General features: G+C 50.4%; 1 protein-coding gene across 5 annotated transcripts in view; it reads left to right on the forward strand.

Annotated features, from left to right (window-relative positions):
- The window catches only part of Mideas (mitotic deacetylase associated SANT domain protein), a 64,586-nt gene that overhangs the window by 25,415 nt on the left and 13,072 nt on the right, over positions 1–26,099 (forward strand). For 3 of the 5 annotated variants that reach the window (XM_027418477.2, XM_027418476.2, XM_027418479.2), the window contains exons 2-3: positions 17,507–19,146; positions 20,240–20,536. In XM_027418477.2, coding sequence (XP_027274278.1) covers positions 17,740–19,146; positions 20,240–20,536 — 1,704 coding nt within the window. In that variant the 5' untranslated portion in view covers positions 17,507–17,739. Of the gene's footprint in view, positions 1–6,944; positions 7,240–7,355; positions 7,714–17,506; positions 19,147–20,239; positions 20,537–26,099 lie in introns of those variants that run through there. The other 2 variants (XM_027418478.2, XM_035444989.1) reach the window with 2 other exon arrangements.

The following is a 26,099-nucleotide window of genomic DNA, read 5'->3' on the forward strand; positions in this document are numbered from 1 at the left end:
CTGCAAAGCCCTCCCGAGCCTCTCCACTCCCGCTACCAGCGGCTGGGGGACTGCGGCTCGCTGCTCCTGCGCGCGCGCGAGAAACGTGGTGACCGCAGGGACCCGCTGGCGGCACGGCCGGGGAGGCGCGACGAGAGGCTCGCGAGCTGCGGGAACTTGGAGCGGGCGTCCCTTCTCTTCTCGTTCAGCGTGCTGGGCGCTGTGTCCGCGCGGGGACAGACCTGCGGCGGGGAGGGGGCGATTGCGCTATGGAGGCGGAGAACCCGGGCCAGGGCTGGAGAGGCCTAGGCTGGAGCTCTGAGCGCGCGCGGGCCGGACGACGAGCGTGGAGCCGCCTCACCCCGCGTGCTGCTGCACCTCAGACCTGTCATCTGTCTCGCCCGCCCCCGCACGCCCGCGTCCGTGGCCCGGTGTTGTGTTCCATGGTGCTTGCCGTGAGCTTTGGAGCCCGGGTTCGTCTGGGCCCTGCATATGGCGGGCTCGTTGGAGTTAATCATTCCCCGCCTCGCACGCGCACAATGAGGGGCATGTGGACCTCCGCTGCGCCCCCCCCCCCCCCCAGGCCTTAAAAGGACTTTGGGAAGCCGAGGAACTTTGGGTACCTGGGGCTTTCAAGCCTCAGAACCAAGGCAGACCTGGAGGAGGCGTCTGGCACCCAAATGGGAGGCCACTGAGTGTTCCAAGCCATCTCTGGCCTGAGCTGCTGGAGAGATGAAAGGGGAAGTTTCTTGTCTTGTTTTAAACTTTGTTGGCTACAACTTCGGTGGCTACTTCCTGCTTCCACCATCCCTCTTCGGACCTGTTTGCTCAGGGGAGGCAGGATAGGGGAGCAGTGGCTGGTCTCTGAGGCCCCCGTGGCACGTGAGTGGAGGGGACCCGGCTGGCAGATGTGCTTGGGGAGGGGAAAAGTGGCTTCATCGAGCACTGGGAGCCTGGCCTGGAGGCCTGGGTTATCCTAACCCTGAAGTTTTAGCACTAAGATGATCTGGTGAAGACAGAATTTCTGACCTCTGACTCCAGCTTTGGTGCCTCAGCTGAGGGGGTGAAGCCGTCGTTCTGAGACCAGGAAAAGTATGCACCTTTAGCCTCAGAGAAATGTCCTCTTTCTGCCTGGTCAGATGACTCCAGAACCCAAAGGGACAGACTATTCTGTTGAGAACTTCTGGGGCCTCTCTTCCCTGCTGCTCTGCAGGGTGTAAACATTCAATTACTGTGATAAACTATCTCATTGCACAGCCCTGGCCCAGTCTCCATCCTAATTGCATTGGCCTCTGGCTGGTTTCTCTGGTCTGGAGCTCCCAGGGGTCAAGGGGTGAAAGAGCCTGGAGAATGTCCCCAGGTTTACAGCTTGCTCTGGGAAGGCCTGTCAGCTGTCTTTGTGGCAGCCCCAAGCACCAGGTAGAACCCCTCAGTTCAAGAAAGAGTTCTTGGAATGCCCGGAAGGATGGAAGTTTAACTTTTAAACATGAGATTTTAAAAATAGCCCTAGTTTTAAAATCCTGGGCTGCTGCTTTTACTAAGTGGAAGGGGGGTGGCAACATGCCGATGGTTGGAGATGCAGCTGAGGGCTCCCCATGGCTGCAGAACCTGGGGAAAGGCTTGTTGACACCAAGGCCTCTGGAGAAAGACAGGATTGGGTAGAAGATGGAGTTACCTGGCTAGTGAGCCCGGACCACAAATCTTTAACATTGATCGTATGTCACTCAAGAGGAAAGTTTGCTGCTGTCCGGTGAGGACATGAGGAGCTGGGAGATTGCTGCTTGTGCTATTTCACATGTCACTGCTGAAGGCCTTCTTCTGAAACCCATCTGCTGCTTTCTTTATTTGCACACATGGATGGTATCAGCAGCATAGGCTCTCTTTCATAGAGTTGCTGTGAGGACTCTGAGTTAATACGTGCAAACATTGATAATTTCTGCTGTTTCCACAACGCCTGGCATCTAGTAAGATTTTTGTACCTGTTAGGTAAATGAGTGAGCAGCCCCCATTTCCCCCGAAAAAGCACTTACCAAGGTTAGTGGCACACCCCTTTAGTCCCAGATACTTGGGAGGTGGGTATGGGACAGTTGTGTGGGAGAATGATTTGAGCTCATGAATCAAGGCCATCCTGGGTGGGCTATGTGGTCTCTGCCTCAGAAAAAGAAAAGGGGATTTGCTGTGAGGAAGGCAGATGAGTCCTTCCTCTCCTGCAGGGCCCACCTTACTCATTGTTAATTTCAAGAGGACCAGTCCACCACAAAGGATACTAGTGTTTGGTTGGTACATCTTGTTCCTGGACACCACTCTGCATTTAGCCTCTGGGAACCCTTGTCTCTGTCATCCTGACCTCACAGGGACCTCACAGTGAGAGCTGTAGAGCTTCCTGTCTGGGGATCTGCTAAACCGGCCATTTCGTTTGGCTAGGACAGGTTGGCACCCTTCGTGTGTGTGTGTGTGTGTGTGTGTGTGTGTGTGTGTGTGTGTGTGCGCGTGCGCGCGCGCGCGTGCGTGCATGCATGTGTGTGCGCGAGCGCGTGTGTGCTGGTGCAGGGCCAGCTGGTGTATGGTGTATGTGTGTGTGTGGGATGACTCTACTTTTTCCTGACTCATTGGAGACTGCAGGAAATGCAGCCAGTGGTGCTTTTTGTTGGAGAAATTACTTCTCATCATAACTCCCTGTGTGGCTGGAGGAAACTGCACCCTGGGCTGGGAATGCTGAAATCCCCAGTTCTTAGCAGGGAGACCTGCATTTGCATTCGTAGCAGCATTCAGGACGCTGAGACTGTGAGCTCATTTTATGAATCAGAAACATTACAGCATAACTTCTGTGTTGGAGGCTGCTCTTTGGAATCCAGATCACCCTCCCCCCACTCCCTCTTACACACTTACATGAGCTCTCACAGTCACACACTTGGGAACTGTAACAGTTGGGGGGGGGGCATCAACAATTCAAATTCCAGAGCCATCAAGCAAAACTTGTCCACACCCACTTCTGCCTCCACACTGCAACGCCACTCCTGGATGGTGTGTGGACAAGTCACCTGGCAATGACTGAAGGAAGTCTGGTGGGTGCATGGGAATGGCCCCTGAGCACCCAGGTTCGTACACTAGCTTCTCCACTTGCCGAGTGGCCTTGTGCATTGTTTAATTTCCTGACCCTCAGTTTTCTCCTCTGTAAAATGGAGAGGAGAATAGTACTTTGTACAGTGGCTATAAAGGTGAAAGATTACGCATGCAAATTGATGGGCTGAGAGTAAGTAGGTTTGTAATAAATGCTAGCTATCCATTCACTAGTTGCAGGTCCAGCTCCAGGTTGCTTTTCGCCCCTACCGGGGAGCAGGAAATGAAGAATGTTCTGCTTCTGGTAGGAAATCAGTGTGGGGGGCTGCTGTAACTTGCCCAAGTGAAGTTTGTTTTCTGACTCCTTGGGTCTTGGGTTACAAGTGGTTTGTTTGCTTCAGGCTACCCAGGAAGAGACTGTCCCTGGAGAAGAGAGTTAAGAGCTCGGTTTCCCAGAGGTCACCTTGTGCTCTGGGGAACCTACCCTCCCAGGCCTTGGGCTGAATGGCTCACCTGGGTGGGCATAGGTGCTTTGTAGCCTAGGACAAAGTACTTAGGGATTTTTCCTTACCTGTACCCTGACAGTGTGGCCTGGATGGAGGTTTGGGTGGAGTTGGGGTGGGAGTTGTCCCACTCAAGGGCACTTTTCCCCAAAGTAGGAGCAAGGATGAGAAGTGCTGGAATAACATATAGGAAGGAAACTGCCACATGTCAGTCAGCAAAGAGCTGAGGCTTTCTTGGGTGGAGAGAGGGGTCCCCCTGCCAGAGCCTTTTGCTTACTGTGCTGGTGGGCCGGTGGGGGAGGGGGTTGGTAGAGAGAACCAGGGTGTCTGGTCCATCTCTTCCCTGGCAGCTGTTGCTCTTTCTTCCCCTGGAGTGGCGCCTCATGCAGTGGCCAGCCGGGGAAGGTGCTCCCTGTTCCCTTTGCCTTTCTCCCAACCACAGGGAGCTTGTGGCTGAGGGTGCTTTTTCCAGGCATAGCTTCTTCCTCCAAGTTTCAGGGAGGGGGAGGGGAGCAGCCTGGGTGAGGTCTGTTCACCCAGGCTAGAAGGGAGGGCGGTCCTGCAGGCGAGCAGCCAGCCAGGGATTCCCTGAGGCCATCCTGATTCTCAGGGAAGATGGGCTCCAGAGAAGAAAGAATGCGGTAAGGGGATTTGGGCTTTGGCGTTTCCCAAGTTGGGTAGACAGGAGCCCTAGTCCAGCCCACTGTTGCCAAAACTTGCCAGTTGGGAAGGGAAGGCCACTAGAGTGCAGACAGAGGCCTGTGCTGTGCAGGTGGGCCTGTGCTTCAAACTCCTCCCAGCAAACTCTCCCTCCCAGCCTGGGGCAGCTCCTGGGGCAAACACCTGTGTCCTCACGTGACCTCACTGGGTCTGAGGCCTCAGTTGGCCTTAGTTCATAATCCTGGGCTCTTAGTTTTGGGGAGTTATTCCAGAGCTGGAAAACACTTGGGGGTCATTCTAGCTAAACTTCTTCCTTACCACATAGGGAGGCCAAGAGGCCAGGAGTTGCTTGAGGTTGTCAGTTCCCATTTCACCTTGGAAGAGTGGGAAGAAGGGATGTGCTTACTACATCTGGTGTCACCCTCAGGGTCCCTGTCCTCCCATTTTGGAAGTTGGAATGACTTGAGTGCAGTGCAGAAAGAACGCAGAGGAATAGTGTCTCAGCTCCTGGGTGTGGCTCAGCCGTGTGTGTGTGTGTGTGTGTGTGTGTGTGTGTGTGTGTGTATCTAAGGGAAAGCAGAAGTACTCAGACTACACAGTGCACATGCAGTGACAGCTAGGAGAGGAAGAAAGGGGTAAAGGCCCCTGTACATGGCTGCTGGTGTGCCTTCTGTCCTTGCTGCAGGCTTGCACACTTGAGAGTAAACAGCCCTTCCACATTGCCAGCAGTAAGTAGCCTTCCCTTGCCGGCTCTGGACAGAAGTGCCCAAAATAACCAGGCGGGTACTTCCACTTGTGGCACACTCATCGCCATGGCTTCCGAGCAGGCTTGCTTACGTTCTAAAGCAGGCTTAACATCTGCCATCTCTGCTCTTCCTTCCTGTGGCCACCCTTGCCCAGCCTCTCCCAGACCATGGCGCCTTCCCTTTTATTGCTCTTCTTAGAGTGAGTCCAGGAGGGTGACCGCTCATCCTGGGGGCTGCCAGTGTTCTCTGGGAAATACTTTTGTCCCACTGTGTCCCTGTAGTCCCTGCTGGCACAGTTGAGTCTAGAGGAGGAGGAGGCCTGTGGTGTGTGTGCTCTGGAATTCTTGCCAGCCCTGTCTCCTGAGTCTGTTGACCAGATGTCTTACACGTCTACAGAGCTCAACACTGTTGCTGGGACTCCTTGTCTCCTTGTTCTGCCCTGCCTGCTCAGAGCTGCTGCCAGCCAGCTGTGAAGGTGAGAGAGGCAAGCCATTCATTTCTCCCAGGTCCAGCAGAAGGGGGAAGGAAATGGCATTTATCGAGGTCTGGCTTTGTGCAGGCGCTTCATCGATGCGTTACCTCATCTAATCGCACAGTGGCTTTAACACTGTTGTGCCCACTTACTGATAAGGGGGCTGAGGCTTACAAAGGAGAGGCTGCACACTACACCCTGTTCAGCTCTCTTACCACACAGCCCCACTCTTCTTGTGACTTTTTTCATACGCATGGGGAACAGTGAGATGGTAAGAATTAGGGCAGCATTGGACTGACTGGAAGGGAAGATGTTTGAGGAGGGCTGGAAAGATAGATCCCTCTGTGCCTCCCTCCCCAATATACTTTACAGGGCAACCAGAAGCCCAGTTTGGAGTTTGGGTCTAGGGCTTGCTAGGCCATTCATACATGCTTGGGAGGGAGTGATGAGGCTTAATTTAGGCCTTCCAGATGTCTTCTTTCTCAAATGTACCTCAGCCTCTACAGTCCTAAGAAAAGCTCTGGAGACCATAGACCAGGGGTTAGGTGGGATCTTGGGTCTTCCTGACTATTGGGTTTGACCCTAGAGCCTATCATTCCTGTTGGCTTGGCCCAGGTCCCAGAGTGCCTGGTTGGTGTGTACTTGGGGCTTAGGCTGAATGTTCTGCGGGTGCCTGGTGTGGCATGCCAAAGGCCTCTGGGTGTATTTCAGGAACAATAAAGAATAAATCAGCAGAGGAGAAAAGGGCTTACAGCAGCTGCTCAGAGACGGGAGAAATGCAAGGAATGTGCCAGCATTTGGCAGAGGTCCTGCATCTTGACCAGGCCTGAGGAAGGGCTTGATGCCGACACAATGCTTGGGTAAGAAAGATGGGCAGCTCTCTGCACCTACCCTGCAGCCCTCTGAGAGGTTCCAAGCAGCCGTGCTCACCTGCCTTCCTAGCAGCTAGTTTCTGTGCTTAGTAGTCACTGGGAGGATCAGGGAACACATTCACTTCCACACCAAGCCTGGTAACTAGAGCTGGCTGGACAGGAAAACCTACGAACTGGGGCGGGCGGGTGTGTGTGTGTGTGTGTGTGTGTACCCCAAAGCTGGGAAGAGATGAGCCAAACAGTGGTTGAGGACCTGGCAGGTCTGAAGGACTGCTCTGGTGGTTTGAATAAGAATGCCCTCCCCCACCCAAGATTTATCTATTTGAATGCTTAAGGAGTGGCACTATTTGAGAAGGGTAAGGAGGTGTGGCCTTTTATAGGAAGTGTGTCACTGGAGGTGGTCTTTAAGGTTTCTTCCTACTGCCTGTGGGTCTGGATGTAGGACTCTCAGCTACTTTTTCAGCACCATGTCCGCCTGCATGCTGCCATGCTCCCCTACATGCTAATAAGGAGCTAAACTTCTAAAACTGCAAGCAAGGCCCAATACAATGCTTTCTCTTCTAAGAGTTGCCTTGGTCATGGTGTCTCTTCACAGCAATAGAACAGTGACTAAGACAGGTATCAAATGTGTGGTCACCTGCTTGGCAGTTCTGACCACAGCTCTACTGAAGTAGTCATCTGTGTGTCCTTGGGGTAAGTGACCATGGGTTCATGGTCAGTTTACTTTGTTTCATCAGTCATGAAACAGGCGTTTCTGCTGTGATCTTGGAGTGTTGATTACTAATCTCCCTTTCCCTTGTTTAGCATGTGTCGTCAACAGCTTTTATTTAAAAATTTAACTTCTCAGAAGAAGCCATAGAACCCCATTCAGAGATGTGATTGCCTGTGGCTGGATCTGATGCTCGTTTCCTGGGCACTAGGGACCATAGGTGCTCAAAGGAAGTTGGGTATGGAACTGATTGGACTTAGATTTTGGGGAGTCGGGGGAAGGCATTTGGGGTATCTGATGGCCTAGGGAGAGCAGGCTTTATTTTGAAGCCACTTGTGGATACAGTACTAGAGAATATGGGAAGTGTGTGGCTTCTGGAAGGAAAAGACACAGAATCTCTCATAGGATCCCAGGCGTGGGAATCACTGTTGCCTCTTCAGAGCTACTCACCCACTGGGCCTTACCTAGCCAGCCACACTTCGGGAACAGCTGGGTAGTTTTCACAGTCTTCAGGGAGAAGTTGTGTCTTGGAGGCTTCTATTCATCTTGTGTTTCTGTCATTAGTTTCAAAAAAAGGCATCTAAAGAAGAGGTCAAGCCTGAGACTTAAGAAGAAAATTTGCAGAAAGAGTTATTGAGACAAGGCAGTCCCAGCTCCAGTCCTGGACTTGCTGCTGTGCTCTTCTGACCTTTGACCCCTTGGAATTTTTCAGGTTTGTTGGTGGGAAAGAGGAGAGGATTGGTTGAGGATTAAATAGGAGTTCTTAGTACCATGCTTGCACGGCAGTTCCCTGAAGCTATGGTGTTAAAGGCATAGAAAAAGATGTAGTGGTACGATTAACCTTGGTCCCAGGTTTCCTCAGAGTCTTGCCAAGACCTGGGGCCTTCTTAAATGGAGGCATGAAGTATTGCTTTTTAAGACCTTAATATTGGAACCATGCTGTGCTCCTGGCTGTATGTCCTAAGACAAATTTCTTTCTTTCTCTGGATTACTGTGCTGAATGAGGAGTTAGGGTGTGTGAACATGGACATCCCTTGATATTTGGAATCTGTTCAGCTTTCCCAACTGAGCTCTACTTTAACTGTTGGCTCCGGAGAGAGGTCCAAGCAAGCCATCTTGATGTGATGGTTGACCTTACTGAAATCCTGCTGACCTTCAGCTTCCAGCCTACCTCTGTGGGCTCCTCTCTCCCCACTGCCTGTGTACTCTCTGGGTTCTCCCGACTTTCAGGGGTTTTTTATCAGCACCCCCTTTAGGGACCTATTTCTAGAAGATTTAGTTGGATCATTTCTTGAGAAGAGTGTGATATACCACGTTTTGGTTGAAAATGTTGCCCAGGAAGAGCAGCATCCTTGGGATGGGGTGGGAGGAAAGGCAGAGGCCACATTGGCTTTCCAGTGTTCTCAAAAGTATTGTTCATTCCTTCTGGGAATTACAGGTATGGGCTGGTGGGAAGAGGAGGGACCTTGGAGGCAGACTAATTGGGTCTTGCTTCTGCAACATTGACAGCAGACTCTGAGTTTCCCTCCATTGAAAGGACAGGACCCATCCTTGTATGGTTTCTAAGGATGGATTGTCATGAATCAGGGTTTGCAAGAGCGCCTGGATCAGGTGTCCTGTAAACATTAGCTCCTGTCTTTTGGGAAGATTTAGGATATTCTGTAGACTGGCCACAGAGTGGCGGTTTCCCCAGGGAAGAGGAGAGCTGCAAGATGACCTGTTAAAATGCAAAGGCTGCTTCATTCGAAGCTATTTATTTATTTATTTAAGACAGGGTCTCACTGTGAATCTCTGGCTGGTCTAGAACTCACAGAAATCCCCCTTCCTCTATGTCCTGAGTACTGGGAGTAAAGGTGTGTGACACCACACCTGACTTTGTGCCAGAATCTGTGTGTGTGGTGTGAGGAATGGGGAAGAAGATACCTACCTGCTTGCAAATGTTCAAGATCTACCACGCAAGGAGAACATGGGTTGAGGAGGAAGTGGCCTTTACAAACTAGGAGAGTATGAACAGGCCTTTGGACCTTTACTTTCTGTAAATTTCTCAACTGTATTATATGCTTTTAGATTTTAGCTCATTTTGATCAAAGAACATATTTTGTATAATTTCAGTCCTTTACTTTCTTCTTTTCTTTCTTTCTTTTTTTTTTCTTCTTGTTTTTCGAGAAAGGGGAATATGTGTAACAGCTCTGGCTGTCCTGGAACTCACTCTGTAGATCAGGCTGGCCTCAAACTCACAGAGATCTGCCTGCCTCTGCCTGCAAGCCTCAGGAGTCCTTTGTGTCCACCTGGGTTACAGGCATGTGCTGCTGTCCTTGGCTTTTTATGTGGGTGCTGGAGATCTGCACTCTCTGGCACTTCTTTTTTCTTTTCTTTCCTTTTCCTTGGGGTGGTATGGGGTTGAGACGGAGTCTTACAATGTAGCCTTGGATGGCCTGGAACTGGTTATACAGAACAGGCTGGCCTCAAACTCATTGAGATCCTCCTGCTTCTGCCTTTCAGAGTGCTACTGTCTCTTTCCATTCTGTATTTTCAAATTATTTAAGTCTTGTAATAGAAAGAGTATCTTGTAAACATTTAAGAAATTCTGCCAACTACTGCCTTTTTTTTTTTAGCACTGCTTTTAAATCGGAGCATGTAACACATTAACATTTTAAATAGTTGTTGAGGTAGGCTGTATATCTCCTTTTTGCCATTTCATTGTTATGTCTTATTCTATACTTTCCCCATGACTGCCTGTTACTTTTCAAAAAAATATTTATTTATTTATTTATTTATTTATTTATTTATTTATTTATTTATTTTGAGTATTCCATTCCTGGCCTGTAAAATTAAAAAAAGAAAAAAAAAAGTGAGGGTTAAATGAGATACTGCCCATACCTTAAGAGGTCCATAAACATGGACACCAGTTGGACACTGGGCTCTGTAAAAGTCACAGTCATCCTAGGCTTTGCTAAGCAAAGTCCACCCTGGGCTCTTTGGGACCCTTGTGTCTTTTACACAGAACACTGCTCAGGCAGTGATGGTCCCCAGGAAACATCACCACACCAGGCCCTGACTCGCCGTGTCTTCCCCGCCCAGTACGTGGCACTGCTTGGGCTCTTTATGAAGAACTACATATTTCCTTCCGTTTCTCTCTTGCCTCTCTCAGACCCAGGGTAGGTTTGAGGATTACTGCAGGATACAGACAGCTGCAGAGCATAATGATGGAGGCAGCTGTCCGATTTGGAGTCAGAAGCCTGGTTCCTCACACATGAAAGCTACTTTTCAGAGCCATCCCCTCCTTGTGCCTCATTTGGGAAGTGGCGCCTATACAAGTACGCAGCGCTTGCATACCTTGGGCACACAGGAAGTGCTGGTATCTTGGGGCTGATGCTTGTTCCATCAGTGTTTCTTTGGTTCCCATGTCTGCCTGTACCCTATCTGTAGCCAGTGAGTTCCTCAAATGCAGGAACCAGCAAATGGAGATGATCGGACCAGATACCCAGTTCCCTGACGAGCCATCCACTACTCTCTTCATCTGCTTCTAAACCCATGAAGAGTCAGTAGGGGTGATAACAAAATGTGCTGGAGACAGAGAGTTAGCAGAGCTAACTGTTTATAGGTGGGGCTTAAAGGCAAAGGGACAGCTTCAGCAGAGGCTCAGAGAGGGAACTGAGGGTCACCTACCTGTCCCTTGTATTTATCTCTAGCCCTACCTCTCCCCTGCATTATAGCTGATATGTGTTTCTGTGTCTTTTTCTGTCCACTTCACTAGACGCTCCAGAGGGTAAAAATTATGCCTGTGTCTCCCTAGAGCCTGGCATGCAGCCAGTGCCATCAAATGCCTGATGAATGGGTGAAGGGGCCCAGGCAGACCTGCACAGCTGCAACAGGGTGTGTGCAGTGGGGGAAGAGGCAGGACAGGCGGCGTTAAGCAAGGCCCCTGTGACTGGCCTCCTCTGTATCTTGGCTCAGGGCCGAGGTTGGCACCAGGGCACTCAGGCAGCCTCCAGAGAGCCCTGCCCTAGACCTACTAGGGAGTTAGATCTTTCCAGAAGGGAAGAACTAGAGCAGACTCTGGTGGTGTGAGCATCACAGGGCATAGAGAGAGTGTTGTGAGGGGACAGGCTAGAGGCCCCCACCCAAGGTTCAGCCACCAGAGGGAGGGCATGGCTGCAATGCTGTCTGTGTCTCTCTGGGGCTGAGAGGGCATGTGGAGGCTACAGGTCAATGCTGGGTGTCTTCCTCATTCATATCTACCTGTGTTTTGAGTCAGATATCTTAATTGAACTTGGAGCTTGAGAATTGGCTAGACAGGCTGGCTGGCTGGCAAGTCCCAGGAGTCCTCCTGCCTCCACCTTCCCATACTGGGATTAAGGGTGCCCTGTCATGTCCAGCTTCTGATACGGGGATCCAAGTGGAGCTACTCATACTTGAGCAGCAAGCATTTTTACTTAGCCACCTTCCCAGCCTTATCTTTTCTTACAGAGTGTGTCACTTGTCATTGTCACCCTTTCCTTCTGGACCTTGAGCTCTTTGAGGAGGGTTTTCTAGACAAGGTGGTAACCCTTGTCTAGTAGGCAAGCAGCCAGTCAGTCCCTTAGTGGAGGTTATGTGAGTCCGGATGCTTGGTCCTCTGCTGGGCTCCAATAGCACTTCTCTCTGCATGACCCCCCCACCCAAGGAAACTGGTTATCCTGGTCCCTAATGGACAGCTTGCTGTTGTTTGTGGGGCAATGGAAGAGGAAGGCAATTCAGGTTGTTGCTTAGGATGGAGCCCTGAGTGTCTTATCAGGTCGAGGATTCCCCTCTCACACATAGTCCTTTAAAAGCAACTCACTGTTGGCCTTTTTTGCTGTCAAAGCTCATACTGTATTCAGTTTGAACCTTGGCCAAGTTTTTGAGCCTGGCCAGCTTCATAACTGAGACCCTGGGGACTCTCTCCCCAGCCTGTCGATATAGGTTCTGCACTCTGAGCTGAAGTTCTGTCTGGGGAAAGGGTGATCCCGGGACTCTGATGGGGAATGGGTCAGTCACAGGCATCCTGCCTGCTCTGCTCTCCCTGCTACCAAAATCTTACACATCAAAGCATCTTTTCTCACTGGCTTTGCAACCCCTTTAGAACAGAGCTTCTGTATCCAGTGGTCTGGAGAAATTGGGCTCTCTGGCCTGAGTGTGAACTTGTTGTTGCAGTGGAGTGGGGAACAAAAGGCATTTTGATAGATACTTTGTGTCTAGAGGGAAGGTTTATTGAAGACCTCACAACTCTACCTGGCTCAAGATGGCATTTTCAAAACACCTACTCAGCCTGGCTGTAGCCAGAAACCTCAGTTACCTGAGAAAGGGCCATTCAGAAAGTGAATCTGGATTAGGGGGCCAGCTAGGCCGTGCTGGGCCCCTTGGCATGGTTCTTTAATGTTTTAGACAGATCTAGTGTCTTGAGACCCAGCCCAACCATGTCAGGACATGAGGTAAACAGACTTAAGGGCCTGTGTTCCTTGCCGTGGCCCAGAAAGGGGTGAGAAGCCTTGGGGGCAGGCGAGCTGGTACTTTTCCAGGTAGCTTGCATGTTGTCCGGGGCAGTGAATGATGGTCCAGGAGCAAATGACTCATGGGCCGGCCACTGGAGATGGACTTGTGTTCAGCTTTGTTGGAGAGGACATGCACCCTGTGTGTGTGTTGTCAGGAGAGCTAACGTGGGCCCTTTCTATCGCCTCAGCAGCCTGGGGAGCTCTGCTGTCTATCAGGGAGATAAACTGGCCTCAGTCTGGGCAGGACCCTAGTCTGGATACCTGGCTGTGAGCACTTTCGATTGGGTCAGTTCTAAAGTGCAAATCCTGGAAGCAGTCTTGAATGAACATCCCACTAGGCAGTTCCAGATGGAGTGTCAAGGCCCAAGGGTGTGCACCAGCGATGAGGAACCAGGCACACAAGTGTGTGGTGGGGTCAGGCAACATGACGAGCTCCCTGCAGAGTCCCTCTTCCGGCCTTGTCAGTGAGCTTCCCAGAGGAAGCTAAAGGATGAGAGGGAGGGTCGTGGTCAGATGCAAAGGGTGGCCATGCAGGACACAGCCTGATCAGAAACCTCGAAGCACCGTGGAAAAGTAGGTTGATGAGCCTGACCATATCCTTTATGCATGAAGTGTTAGGACAGCCAGCAGGAGCCAGAGTCTGGGGACTTTGGGACAGGGTAGGTAGTTCAGACTTTGCCCCAAGGCAGCCTGTTCAGAGCTCAGAGATATGACTTGCTTGGAGTTCAGGGTATAGTAGAGTACCCCGTTTGTGTTTTAGTTGGTGGGAGACCCCAAGCTGTGATTTTCCCTGCTTCCTTGAGCTGGACTCGTAGGACTTGGACCTGAGGGTGGCAGCACATATCTGTAATGTCAGTACTCGGGTGGCTAAGGTAAGAGGGTCTAGAGTTCAAGGCTGGCCTGAGCTACATAGTAAGACTCTGCCTCAAAATAGTTTGGAGTCGGAACTTTTAGCCCCCTAACGGCTAGGAGGGCTTTCTAGCTGGCTTTTCTCTTCATTTCAGAGTTGAGCCCCTGTGACCCTGGATCAAGCTGGGTACCTGCTTCCTGGTCTCTGTGACTCACAGAGTCTTATATCTCAGATGAACAAATTGAATGGCCCAGGTGACTGATGAGTGGCCACAATGGGTCCTTCTCCCGTGCGTTGAAGGGCCCAGTAGATTCTCGTGGATGGCCCAGTCACAGTTGGGCCTTCAGGTAGGCTGCTATGCCACTTGAGGAGCTGCTGTCCCTTTAGAGTGTAGTGACCATTAGCACAGAGCACTCCCAAGGACATTCTAGAACCTTCTCATGTGTCTGTGAAACCCATTTGTGGGTTCAGCACTGCTTTCTTCTTGGTGCAACCCCCCCCCCCATTCTGTAGAAAGTATTTTTCATTATAGATCTTTCTGAGAGCCTCACTGGGCCTGGGCCCAGGCCACTGACAGTGACACTGGCTTTGTTTTCAGCCTAGGGGAGACCTGCAGCTCTTTGGTCAGATTGGTTGCCGCCGAGAGGCTCCTAGGGGATGGGACCACAGAAGGGAGCGTGACAGGCAGTCACATAGACTGACAAAGTGGTTGCAGTGTTTGGGCCCCATGGTGGCTGCGGGCTTCCTTCTTCTGTGTTCTTGCATCCGTCGTCAGAGACCCTGGGGTCCCAGGGGTGGCCTGCTGGCCAGGCTTCCTCCTTACACCCTCTTCTTGAATCTTGGGGATTTGGCCCATTGACTGGCAGCCTTTGGAGAAGTTGGTTTCCTTCTTCCTCACTGTGAGGAAGGTCAGGCTGACCTACACCTGTGGGACTGAAGAAAGTGAGGGTGTGACAGGAAAAACTGAGAGGAAGTGGCTCGGGTCTGTGACTTGCGAGGGTGGGAGGTGCCAGGGTACTCTGAGAGCTGAAAGCCCCACAACAACCAAGACTGAGCTGGGGTCAGAGGTGCCAGTGTGAGAGAACCTAGGCATAGGGTGGGCCAGCTTAGCCAGTGCCATGACTCCTGCAACTGACCTTACACCTGCTGCGTCTTTGGTGAGGCCCCTTTCCTGCCTCTCCTACGACTGAGGGTCTCAGTTATGTTTGCAGAGAGTGGGAGGAGGTTACCTGCCAGAGCTCAAATAGAAGTAGGAGCTCTATTCTGGAGCTAGTGAAGAGGCTGTCTCTGTCCAGCAAGCCCTTGCCCTGGGCCCAAAGAAAGGTGAACTTATCAGAGTGGTGTGTGTTGAGGACTTAATCTTGAGTCATGCCTGACTTCAAGTCCTGGTGACATAATCATGTGTGACCACAGGCAAATTACCTTGTTCCTGTAAGCCTTACCCAGCTCACCTACAAAATGGGAGCTAAAATATCCGTGCTTGATAACAGGCTTTAAAAAAATATGAAATACTTTGGACCCTCCTGGTGCAGGCAGGCCGTATTGTTACTGTTTGGGTTAGAGTTTGGCTGCCTAGGTGGCCCTTCCTATTCCCCATCGGTCCCAAGTGCTCTCTTCTCTTAGGCCTGTATGTTTGTGGCCTGCTTGTAGTGCAGGAAGGGCAAAGTGGTGGAGATCTCTGCAGCAAGAAGCTTATCGGTGTTGATTCTGCCTCCCCCCCGCAACCAGCCCCTCCTCCGATGTGTTCTAAGGAAGCAGTCTCCTATTGTGGTATGCTGGATGGTGGGCTCTCCCATGTGTGCAGGATAGGGAACAGGGCAGCTGATCCCACCTTCTGACTTACTATCTCCCCTGCCACCCCCACAGATCTCTGGGCAGTAGCCACCAAACCCTGGAGTTCTTCTCCACAGACTCCACCTCATGTCCTCCAAACCCTTCACCAGGCATTGAATAGCCATTCCCCTGCCTAGGCCCCCTCCGACAGGGACATGTCTGCACGTGCACCCATGCCTGCCTGCCACGTGGGCCTCCCTATTCCAGGCCCCCCCAAGCCCATAATGGCTCCCACAAATGAATGTGAGCATCCCTGAGCTTGCAGCCCCCTAGAGGCACGTGGCCTGCTGGGCTTCCCTCTGTCCTGTCTCCTCTGTCTCCTCCCCTCTCACGTGTCCTTTCTTCCTCTGCCTTGCCTTGCTGCAGACACATGCGTATTTCTAGTTTGCCGGGCTTGGGTCTCACTCCGAGAGGTGGAAGTCTTCAGTCCCACCCTTTCAGCTTCATGGAGACCCCAGGGGGATTTTCCCTCTCTGCCTTTGGTTCTCTGCTGTGAATTGGTCTGGTTGCCCAAGAAAGGGGGGTTTAAAAAGCAAGAGAAAGATTTGTTTAAAAAGCTTGTTGCTCTGGCCCTCTGCTCTGAGCTCTTGTCCTGCTGGGGCTAGGGTGCCTCAGTACCCTCTCTGTCCCTCTTTCCCTGCAATTTATACGCACATGAAAACAACAGAAGAGCACAGGCTGGTGGCTTGCACTGTCTTCAGGGCCCAGGAGCCGAGGAAGGAAATGGAGGAGGAAGTTACTCCCCTTCTGGGTGCTGGGTGAAAGTGAAAGAGAGGGAGGGGGCCTCCAGTGAGTCAGGCAGGCCAGTCCCGGAGCCAGAGTTGGAGCTGCTTCGGAAGCGTGCAGAGCCGCGATAGCATGGTGTGTCTGGGAGGGGAACCCGGCTAGGTGTGGGCAGGGCTTGTGACGCCTGGTCTGTTCCCTGCTGGTTTTCTGGGAACTGCCCCACCTGCTAACATAATGTCTGTTGCATTCAGAACTTACCAGGATCTGCAGATTCATCTTTGTCCGCCCCTAATCTTCCTACCTTAGAGACCCAAGGCCAGAATCTTGGGGAAGAGGTGGGCTGCTATATTCCTACTAAATTCCCAGGAAGAAAAAACAAACTAAAGAAATGAAATACAGCAAGCAGCTATGCATGTTGTAAAATACAGGCCTGGATTCTGTTCTGTAGCAATGTCAATCGTCCTAAACAGCTGGGCAGTGGTGTCACACGCCTTTAATCCCAGCACTTAGGAGGCAGAGGCAGGTGGATCTCTGTGAGTTCGAGGCCAGTCTGGTCTATAAGAGAGTTCCAGGACGGCCAGGGCTACAGAGAGAAACCCTGTCTCGAAAAACCAAACCAAACAGTCGTCGTAAACATCAAAGTTAAAGGGGGTTGGAGAGTCTAGTCTGACTCACGCCCACAACATGTGGTAAGCACATATAAAGTCCCCATTCCAGCTACCCTATCCCCCAAATTATGGTAAAGCAGAACACTGAGCACTTTACATCTCGGAAAGTCGTGGGTACCTAAGTTCTAGAACTCTGCACCCTTCATATTTTAGCTAGATTCTACTTTAGACAGCTGCTCTTTAGCAGCGGACTTGAAGGAGGTGGCAGCCTGCAGCAGCTGCTGACCAGCTAGCTACTAGACTAAATTGGGCCCCTATCCAGCCAGGGTTGCAAAACAGGTTCTGTGCTAGTTTGAGAAAGACTCTGGCAGCCAGAGCCCCACCCAGCAGCTCTTCCCAGGGGTGGGGCCTCACCTACATGCCTCAGCATAAAAGGCTGCAAGCCTAGCTCTCTGGGCCCTAGCTTTGCAAGAGCCTGGTGTGGCTACAAAGGATGGGTGGGCATCCTGGGAATAGTCACTGTTCCCTAAGTTCCTTTGTCTTCCAGGGGAGTGTTAGAGATGGCGGTGGCCTGGGGAAGATTCTTCTGGGTCAGGGGCTTTTGTGTAGACAGACAGATGAGTAAGGAGGACCAGGCCGGAGCTGCTCAGTGCTGGAACTTAGTTTAATAGGACAAGGTTCTTAGTTTGACCTTTGTTTTCCCCTTTCTCAGTTTGCTTTGGGGCTTAGGCTACATGTCAACTCCACCTGGTCCCTCGGCCTGTGTTGTTTTACAGGGCACAAATTACACACCCAAATGCAGCAGCCTTGGAGTCTAGCCAGAAGGAGGGTGACAGTATACCTAAGGAGACTACTGATTCTGCTGCACTCCTGGCCCCTATGTACAGTGCTCTTCTGTGACCTGAGGCAGGGGGACACTGGTGCTGATACCCAGGGATCCTGTGGCTGATGGCTGTCTCTGCTTTTCCTCTGCAGGCTCCAGGACCTGGTGCGGCATCATGATTGGGGACGTGTAGCTGAGCTCAAGAGCCTCTCCAGGAGAGGAAGGACCGGCGGACATTTCTTGGCTCCTGTGTTTTCCTCTGCCCCTCTTCTGTCCTCACTGGCTACGGGACTGGGACTGGAGCCAGGCTTCCAGCAGGACCTTCTCCTGAGGGATGGGCAGCTGCTGAAGGGGATCTCATTGCCAGGGCTCAGTTGGCCACACCATGAACCTCCAGGCCCAGCCCAAGGCTCAGAATAAGCGCAAGCGTTGCCCTTTCGGGGACCAGGATCCAGCTTCCAAGGAACAGCCACCACCCCTGAAAGCTCCACCACAGTCCCTCAGAGCAAAGGAGGAACAGTACGAGGCCCACGAAGCAGCAGGTGTTGCCTCCACCACCCAGCCTGTGGAGCTGCCTCCTCCCAACAGCCTGACTCTGCTGAACTCTGTGGTGTACGGATCTGAGCGGACCACGGCAACCATGTTGTCCCAGCAAGCCCAAGTAAAGTGGCCCAACTCTGTGATGGCTCCAGGGCGGGGCCTAGAGCGTGGAGGAGGCATTAGTGACAGTGGCTGGCAGCAACAACCTGGCCAGCCTCCACCCCACCCTGCATGGAACCACCTGCCCCTCTACAGTGGACCCAAAGGGAGCCCTCATCCAGGTGTGGGGGTCTCTCCCTACTATAACCACCCCGAGGCATTGAAGGGGAGCAAACCTGGGGGTCCACAGCTGGATCACTATGGAAATACAGTGCAGCCCATGGTGCCACAGAAGATGCAGCTCGAGGTGGGGAGGCCCCAAGCACCCTTGAACTCTTTCCATGGAGCCAAGAAACCCCCAAACCAGACACTGCCCTTGCAACCCTTCCAGCTGGCATTTGGCCACCAGATGAACCGCCAGGTCTTCCGACAGGGCCCGCAGCCCTCTAACCCTACCGCCTCCTTCCCGCCTCAGAAGCAGCCGCCGCAGCAGCAACCGGCAGCCATGTCTCAGATGCAACTGTTTGAGAACTTCTATCCCATGCATCAGCCACCTTCGCAGCAAGCCCAGGACTTTGGCCTGGCACCTGGTGGGCCACTGGGACAGACACACCTGGCTCATCACAACATGGCCCCTTACCCTTTTCCTCACAACCCAGATATGAACCCAGAACTGCGCAAGGCCCTCCTGCAGGATTCTGCCCCACAGCCTGTGTTACCTCAACCCCAGATGGCCTTCCCACGTCGCTCCCGCCGTCTGTCCAAGGAGGGGATTCTGCCTTCCAATGCCCTCGATGGAGCTGGCACCCAACCTGGGCAGGAGCCCACAGGCAATCTGTTCCTTCATCCCTGGCCTCTTCAGCAGCCACCACCAGGCTCCCTGGGGCAGCCCCACCCAGAAGCCCTGGGCTTCCCATTAGAACTAAGGGAGTCACAGCTGCTGGCTGATGGGGAAAGACTAGCACCCAACGGTCGGGAGCGGGAGGCTCCTCCCATGGGTAACGAGGAGGCCATGAGGGCTGGGGGCCTGGGGGACTGTGGGCAGATGATTCGAGGTGGGGTGATCCAGAGCACAAGACGGAGGCGCAGGGCGTCCCAGGAGGCTAATTTGCTGACGCTGGCCCAGAAGGCAGTGGAGCTGGCCTCATTGCAGGTGAGAATGAGGACTGCAGCTGGTATCAGGCAGGGTCTGGGGTGGAGTGGGAAATAAATGATGCTAGCCTCCCCGCCCCAACAGGGTTTCTCAGCTGTCCTGGAACTTGCTCTATAGACCAGGATGGCCTTGAACTCACAGAGATCCGCTTACCTCCCAAGTGTGTGCCCCCGCCTCTGCTGCTACCACCACCTGGCAATGCTAGGTTTATAGGGCAGTTTGAGGCACCCATACCTGCAGGGATGCTGTGGTTTCTCCATATGGAGGTTGTTGGCTTCTTTGTGTAGAACTTGAGGATTGGGAGTAGGGGTCTGGGAGCCAGTATTCTACGATTCAGGGATGTGCTGGTGGTTACTGAGGTGACACAGGTCAAAATCGTTAACTGTGATCTAAAACAGGTTTGTTCAGTCGGCTATAAATCCATTGGAATAAAGTTCATTTTTTTAAAGGCAGAAAGGGAGGAAAACCAAACAGAATTTGAGCACTTTGGGGTTTCAGTTTTATTTTATACTTGCTCAAAAGTGACTTCTTATCAAACGCAACAGCAAGGGTAGGTCACCTCACCTGTCCCAGGTTTCTGTAAAGCTGAGCCAACTGGGAATTTGCAGGACCGAGTAAGTCCGGATAGACTCCTCCCGTTTGATCCTCATTTACTCTATCCTTCCTGAGAAGTTGCAGCCACTGTTGTCTTTAGGTCCAGGTTGTCATACAGGAGGCTACAGAATTTTAGGGTCTTCACTCCAGTCAGACACCTGTGAGGAGATAGCTGCAAAGACCTCCCTTGATCTTGCCAGAGCAAGAGGCTTTGTTAGATGTCACACCCTGCATGCTAGATGCTAAGCATCTGAAGCTATTAGCGGACTGAAATGACCTCTTGGAATGGCCTGCTTCAGGCCTGGGTGGCACAACCCGGCAGAAGGAGGCTATGGAGACTGTCTGAAATGCATCGGAAGAGGGGTGGCTCAGGAAAGGCCAGGTTGTCAAAGATCATTGAGTGGGTGGTTGAGTTGCTGGATTGAACGGGTGTGGGAGGCAGCAAACCGGGACTCGCCTTCTGAACCTCACCGCCTCCCCCAATCTCCCTCTTCTCCAGGATGCCAATGGCTCTGAGGAGAAACGGAAAAGTGTGCTGGCCTCAACTGCCAAATGTGGAGTGGAGTTTTCTGAGCCTGCCTTAGCTGCCAAGCGAGCACGCGAGGAGAGTGGGATGGTGCCCCTCATCATCCCGGTGTCTGTCCCTGTGCGGGCGGTGGATCCAGCTGAGGTGGCCCAAGTGGGAAGTGCCGACGAGGATGGGAAGGGTCTTGAACAGTACCCCGCTGAGCACAAGCCATCGGTCATCGTGACCCGCAGGCGGTCACGAGTCCCTGGGACGGATGCTGCAGCTCAGGTATGAGGCTGTTCACCAATGTCCTCGAGTGCCAGAGCTTCTAGCTCCAAAGACTCCAAGGGGAGCAATAGGTGCTTTGAGGAACCCAGGGAGAGACTGTTTTCTTTGTTTATGTCTGTTTACCACGTGCGTGTGATGCCCTTAGAATCCAAAGACAGCATCAGAGCCCCTAGAACTGTAGTTATGGAAAGTAGGACCCACCATGTAGGTACTGGGACTAGAACCCTGGACCCAATGCTGTCAACCACTAATCCATCTTCCCACTTGTCAGGGAGATACTGTTTTATTTTCCAAATCAGACCTGTACTAAGGTACTAGTGCGTATGAGTTTCATGCTTGAAGTTTGTGGTTACTGAGGAGAATCTAGGATGCGAACCTTTTTTTGCTGAAGGTCAGGACATTTTGATGGCCTCTGGTGAAGGCGGCTGAGCTACCTCCTGGGGTGTAGAAGTGTTCACTTGTTCTGTTCACTTCTGAGCTAAGCACCTTAAGTCTCCCACTAACACTGTGGTTGTATTTTTTCTTTTACCTCTGTCATTGGTTTTGTATGTCTTGATAGGATGTTGGGGTGTGTGCGCATTTAGACCTGGATGAGAGTGTGAGAGGCTTCTTTTCATCTTTAGCATCTTTTGGTGTTTAGCATTCCTTTGATGAGTGTTGGCAGCACGTATCTTTCTCTCCTTCCACTTTCATCTTCTCTGTATCCTTCAGGAATATTTTCAAGTAGCATACAATGGCGGTTTGCCATTTTCTAGCCTAACAACCAACCTTTGTCTTTTAAGAAGAACACCAATACAATTTTCATTTTTCTATTTACTCATTAATAAAAATTGCATGCATGGTCTAAATATGTTTTATATATATGTGTGTGTGTATGTAGTCAGTATGATGTTATATATGTGTGTGTGTGTGTGTGTGTGTGTGTGTGTGTGTGTATGTAGTAGACCTGCTAAACCAAGCTAATTAGCATAGTCATTACCTCACATCCCCCCACCTTTTTTTGTGGTGAGAAATTTAAGGTCTGGTCTCTTAGCAATATTTCTAAGAGAAATAAATTAATACAGTTAGTAATGAAAGCCATCATGTTGTACAATAGGCCTCCTGAATTTATATCTCTGTTTTTTACTGAAATTATGTTTCCTTTGATCATTTTCCCAATCCTCACTACAGCTACAACCCTTGGCAACAGCCATTCTACTGTTTGTATGGAGTTCGCCTCCACTGATAGAATCTCTACTTAATGTAATTACTTATATACCTGGTTGAACCTCTGTCGCCTGCTCTTAGCTCTCTGCTTACATCATCCTGCCTTTGCTATGATCTGTCCCCCACCCCTATGCTTTAAATTGACTGGGATTGTCATTCCCATTTCTCCTTTGTTAACAACGTATTAGTTATATACTTAATTACTTCTCTTTTAGTGGTTATTTTAGTAGGCATCTTACCTGGATCTCTACAGAGTGACCCAGCCACAGCTTCTTTTGGAACTGTGCAATGAAAGCTAGGTCAGGAGCTCTTTGTACCAGTTCCCATCCCAAAGCTACTCCTAATATTTCTATTGCTTCTTTTTCTTCCTCATTTATTTACTTTTATCTATTTTTATGTAAATGGATGTTTTGCCTGCTTGTATGTCTATATACCGTGTATGGGTGTAGTGCCAATGGGAGCCAGAAGAGGGCGTCGGGTCCCTTGGGACTAGAGTTACAGTTAATTGTGAGCCACCATGTGTGTGCTAGGAATTGAACCAAGTCCTCTGGAAGAGCAATCAGTACTCTTAACTGCTGAGCCATCTCTCCAGACCCCTAATATTGGTTTTATTTTTCTACTATCTTAGCTCTGGATATCTCAAAAATGAATAAATAACTCAGTGCTTGTGTGTTAGAGTGTATATGTGTGCACATGTGTACAGATGTGCATGCTTGTGTATGTGCAGCTATGATGGCCAGAGGATGTCTTTCTCAATTACTTTTCACCTTGGTTTTTTGAGCTGGGGTCTCTTACTGAACCTGGACCTTGATGCTTCAGCTATACTGGCTGGCTAGCAGGCCCCAGGGATCCTCCTGTCTTCACCTCCCAAGCTTTGGGATTACAGATGTTTGTCACCATATCTGGCTTTTTTTATGTGGGTTCTGAGGATCCAAACTCAGATCCTCATGTTTGAGTGTCAAATACTTTCCTTGCTGAGCCATCTCCCCAGCCCTCCTGTACTTATTTTTTTTTCTATGAAATCTTTCCTTTCAATATTGCTGTTAACATCTCCCCACCTTAGACATCATTCTAAAGCCTTCTGTAATATCTTTCCACCTTCTAGAAGAATTCATCTTTGTTTTGTTTGTTGTTTGTGTTTTGAGGTAGGGTTTCTCTGTGTAATGCCCTGGCTGTCCTGGAACTCCCTCTGTAGATGAGGCTGGCCTCAAACTCACAGAGATCTGCCTGTCTCTGTCATCTTGATTGTTGGGATTAAAGGTTTGCACCACTACCACCCAACTCAAGAATTCATCTTTATATGCTGTTTTATTTGCCAGATCTGAAGCCATGGCTTCATGGCCAATTGTTAAAATTTACTTGAAAAGCCAGTGCATGCGTGCGTGTGAGAATGTGTGTGTCTGTGTGTCTCTGTGTCAGTGTGTCTAGGTTCCACCAATTCTGTTCTTCAAAGGGGCATTTATCTTGTCTTCTGGTGGCTAGCAAAGGGGCCTGGTGATCCAGAGTCACTTTTACTTAATCAGAAACAGATGGAGTGGTGTAAGCTTTATTCCCGGTAAGGACAAGCTTATTTGCACTTACCTTCATTCTGAGCCACAGTCTTTATTCTGCTAGCTCTTGAAGTTGTTAAAACTCTTAGTCCTTAGCCTCGTCCCCCCTCTCAGGTGCTTCTTGCAGTAATGGAATTCGCCTACAGACTTAAGGCTGCTCAGATATTGTGTTCATCTGTTTGACCCCATGCCCACCCCGGGTCTTAGGTCTGTAACTCTTTGTCAAGCTGCTTGTTCTGAATCTTTGGGTATGTCTTTTCTATTCAGTTCAAATTTCCCGTTTATTGGGTTGGAGAGCTAACCTGCATGCCTCTTTTCCATAAGATTATTGTGAAGTAATTCATTCAAGCTTATCAGGTCTCTGAGGTCTTGGGGCTATATGGTTGGGTAAAGGGGAATGTTTGTGTTAAAGGCTGGAAGTTGAGGCCTGGCAGCTTGTCTTGAGAGTGGGTAGGAAGGAGCCTGGGCAGCTACCTAGTCAGCACCTCCATTTCATATGTGGGGAAACAGGTCCAGAAAAGTCCAGAGACTGTATTAGTCTGTTTTTTTCATCCCTATAAACAAACACACGAGGCAGGCTAACATAATGAAGAGTTTTCGTTAGGCTTGTTGTTCTAGAGGTACAAAGTCCAGGGGCCTTTTTCTGGTGATAATCATCTTGCAGGCAGAGTTTCAAGATAATTGCAGAGCCCCACAGAGAAAAAGATAGGGAACACATGTGTCTGCCTATGTCTATGGGCTCTGTATTCCTCTGAGGCCACTCAGGATTCAACAATGGTGGCTCTGCTGTAATGACCTTATCTAAACCTAATCAATCACCTTCCTGCTTCCAAACACCATCTGGACTTCAATTTCCACCTTCTTAATACTGTTGATATGAGGCTTTGAGGATTAAACCCCCACGAGTGCATGCTTCGGATGCAAATGATCTCCAGCCATACCACTGGTGACTTGATACAGCTCATTGGTAGGGCACTTGCCTAACATGTTCAGGTCCTAGGTTCCACCTCCATCATCAGTTTGTGTTAGAAGTTGGAAGTCAAGGCCTGGCAGCTTGTCTTGAGAGTGTGTAGGAAGGAGCCTGCCAACGTCTGCAAACCTGAGCACTGAACTAAGGTCATGCAACTGGGTAATGGCAAAGCTGACCCTGGATTGCATCATGAGTTTCTGCCTGTGAGGGTTTCTGCTACACCAGAGGGCTTCACGATTACTTTGAGATACTGTAGGATAGTTAGCCCAAGGTTGTCTGCTTTCTGGACTCTCATTCTGTAGCTGGGGGGACGCTTATATTTTGTTACTTGTTTATGTTTCATTGTACTATTGACATTCCCAATCATGCATAAAAACAGAGAAGGGTCTAGTGAATACATGTTTAATCTTTACCCAGTTTTCACAGCCTTATCAGATACAGTCAGTCTTTTTTTTTTTTTTTTTTCGAGACAGGGTTTCTCTATGTAGCTTTGGAGCCTCTCCTGGCACTTGCTCCAGGCTGGCCTTAAACTCACAGAGATCTGCCTGCCTCTGCCTACTGAGTGCTGGGATTAAAGGCGTGTGCCACCACCGTCTGGTTCAGCCTGCCTTAACACAGGAGCACCCACCCAGGGGTGGACTGCCCACAGTGGGCTAGGCCCTCACACATCGATTAGCAGTTAGAACATGCCCCAGAGACCTGTAGTCAGGCCAGTCTAATGGAGGCAGCTCCTCCCTTTTCCTAGATGTTTGGCTTGTGTTGGGTTGACAGCCAGCATAGCTCTACTGCAATTTGTTTTTTTTTTTCCCTGTGTCGTCACTGTTCCCCTAAAGGCAGAGGGATGAATGAATGTTCTCAGTTCATCCTAATTAGTAGAAGGGAGACAAGGGCACACAGGAAGGAGTAGAGGTCATGCTAGGGCCTCAGAAGCAGAGGGCCCCTAGGCTGGATCCCTGGAGCAGGGATAGCCTCAGTCCACATGACTGACTTGGTTTACTGTGCACCCAGAGATGTTTTAAGAGCTGCTCACCCATGACAGCTGTCTGCTTCTCTTTTGAGAGTGTTAGGCTATATCTTGACAGCCCTGCTTTCTATTCTGTATAGAAGCCCATAAGGCATACCATAGAGACAAAGTGTGAGCTAGGGAGGCCAGCCTCTGACAACATGCGTGGGCTAGCCTCTGACACATACATAAATAAAAACAAATTCAGTCTTTTTTATAAAAGAGTGTAGATGTACACGGGAAATCCGTTGTTTTAAGTAACCAGCAAAGGTGATAGATCTTTCTAAATAGTAGAGCGTCTGGGCCCTTTCCCAACGGAACTCTTTCCCTATTACATATATTACAGCATTGACTGGGAGCTATGGCCTGGAACCCAGATTTAGAGCTAAGAATAATGTCTAAGTTTTGACAGGACATTCGTCTCTTTTTTTTTTAATTTTTATTTTTTAAAGATTTTATTTATTATGTATACAACATTCTGCTTCCATGTATATCTGCACACCAGAAGAGGGCACCAGATCTCATAACGGATGGTTGTGAGCCACCATGTGGTTGCTGGGAATTGAACTCAGGACCTCTGGAAGAGCAGTCTGTGCTCTTAACCTCTGAGCCATCTCTCCAGACCTTAATTTTTATTTTATTTAAACAAAATGTAAAACAGGTGGCTCCTAAGACCTAAAGACCTCTGGCCTTTAGGTGACATTTGCTAGCCTGAATCTGCCTGGAGGAGATAATAGGCTGGATTTGGGGGCCTTCTCATCTTATAGGCTGCCTTGGTGGGTACATCGGGCAGATAAGTTTCAGAGATAGCATTGGCAGGTTCCAGTCAAGACT

Source organism: Cricetulus griseus, chromosome 5 (genome assembly GCF_003668045.3).
Source record: "Cricetulus griseus strain 17A/GY chromosome 5, alternate assembly CriGri-PICRH-1.0, whole genome shotgun sequence".
Taxonomy (NCBI): Eukaryota; Metazoa; Chordata; class Mammalia; order Rodentia; family Cricetidae; genus Cricetulus; species Cricetulus griseus.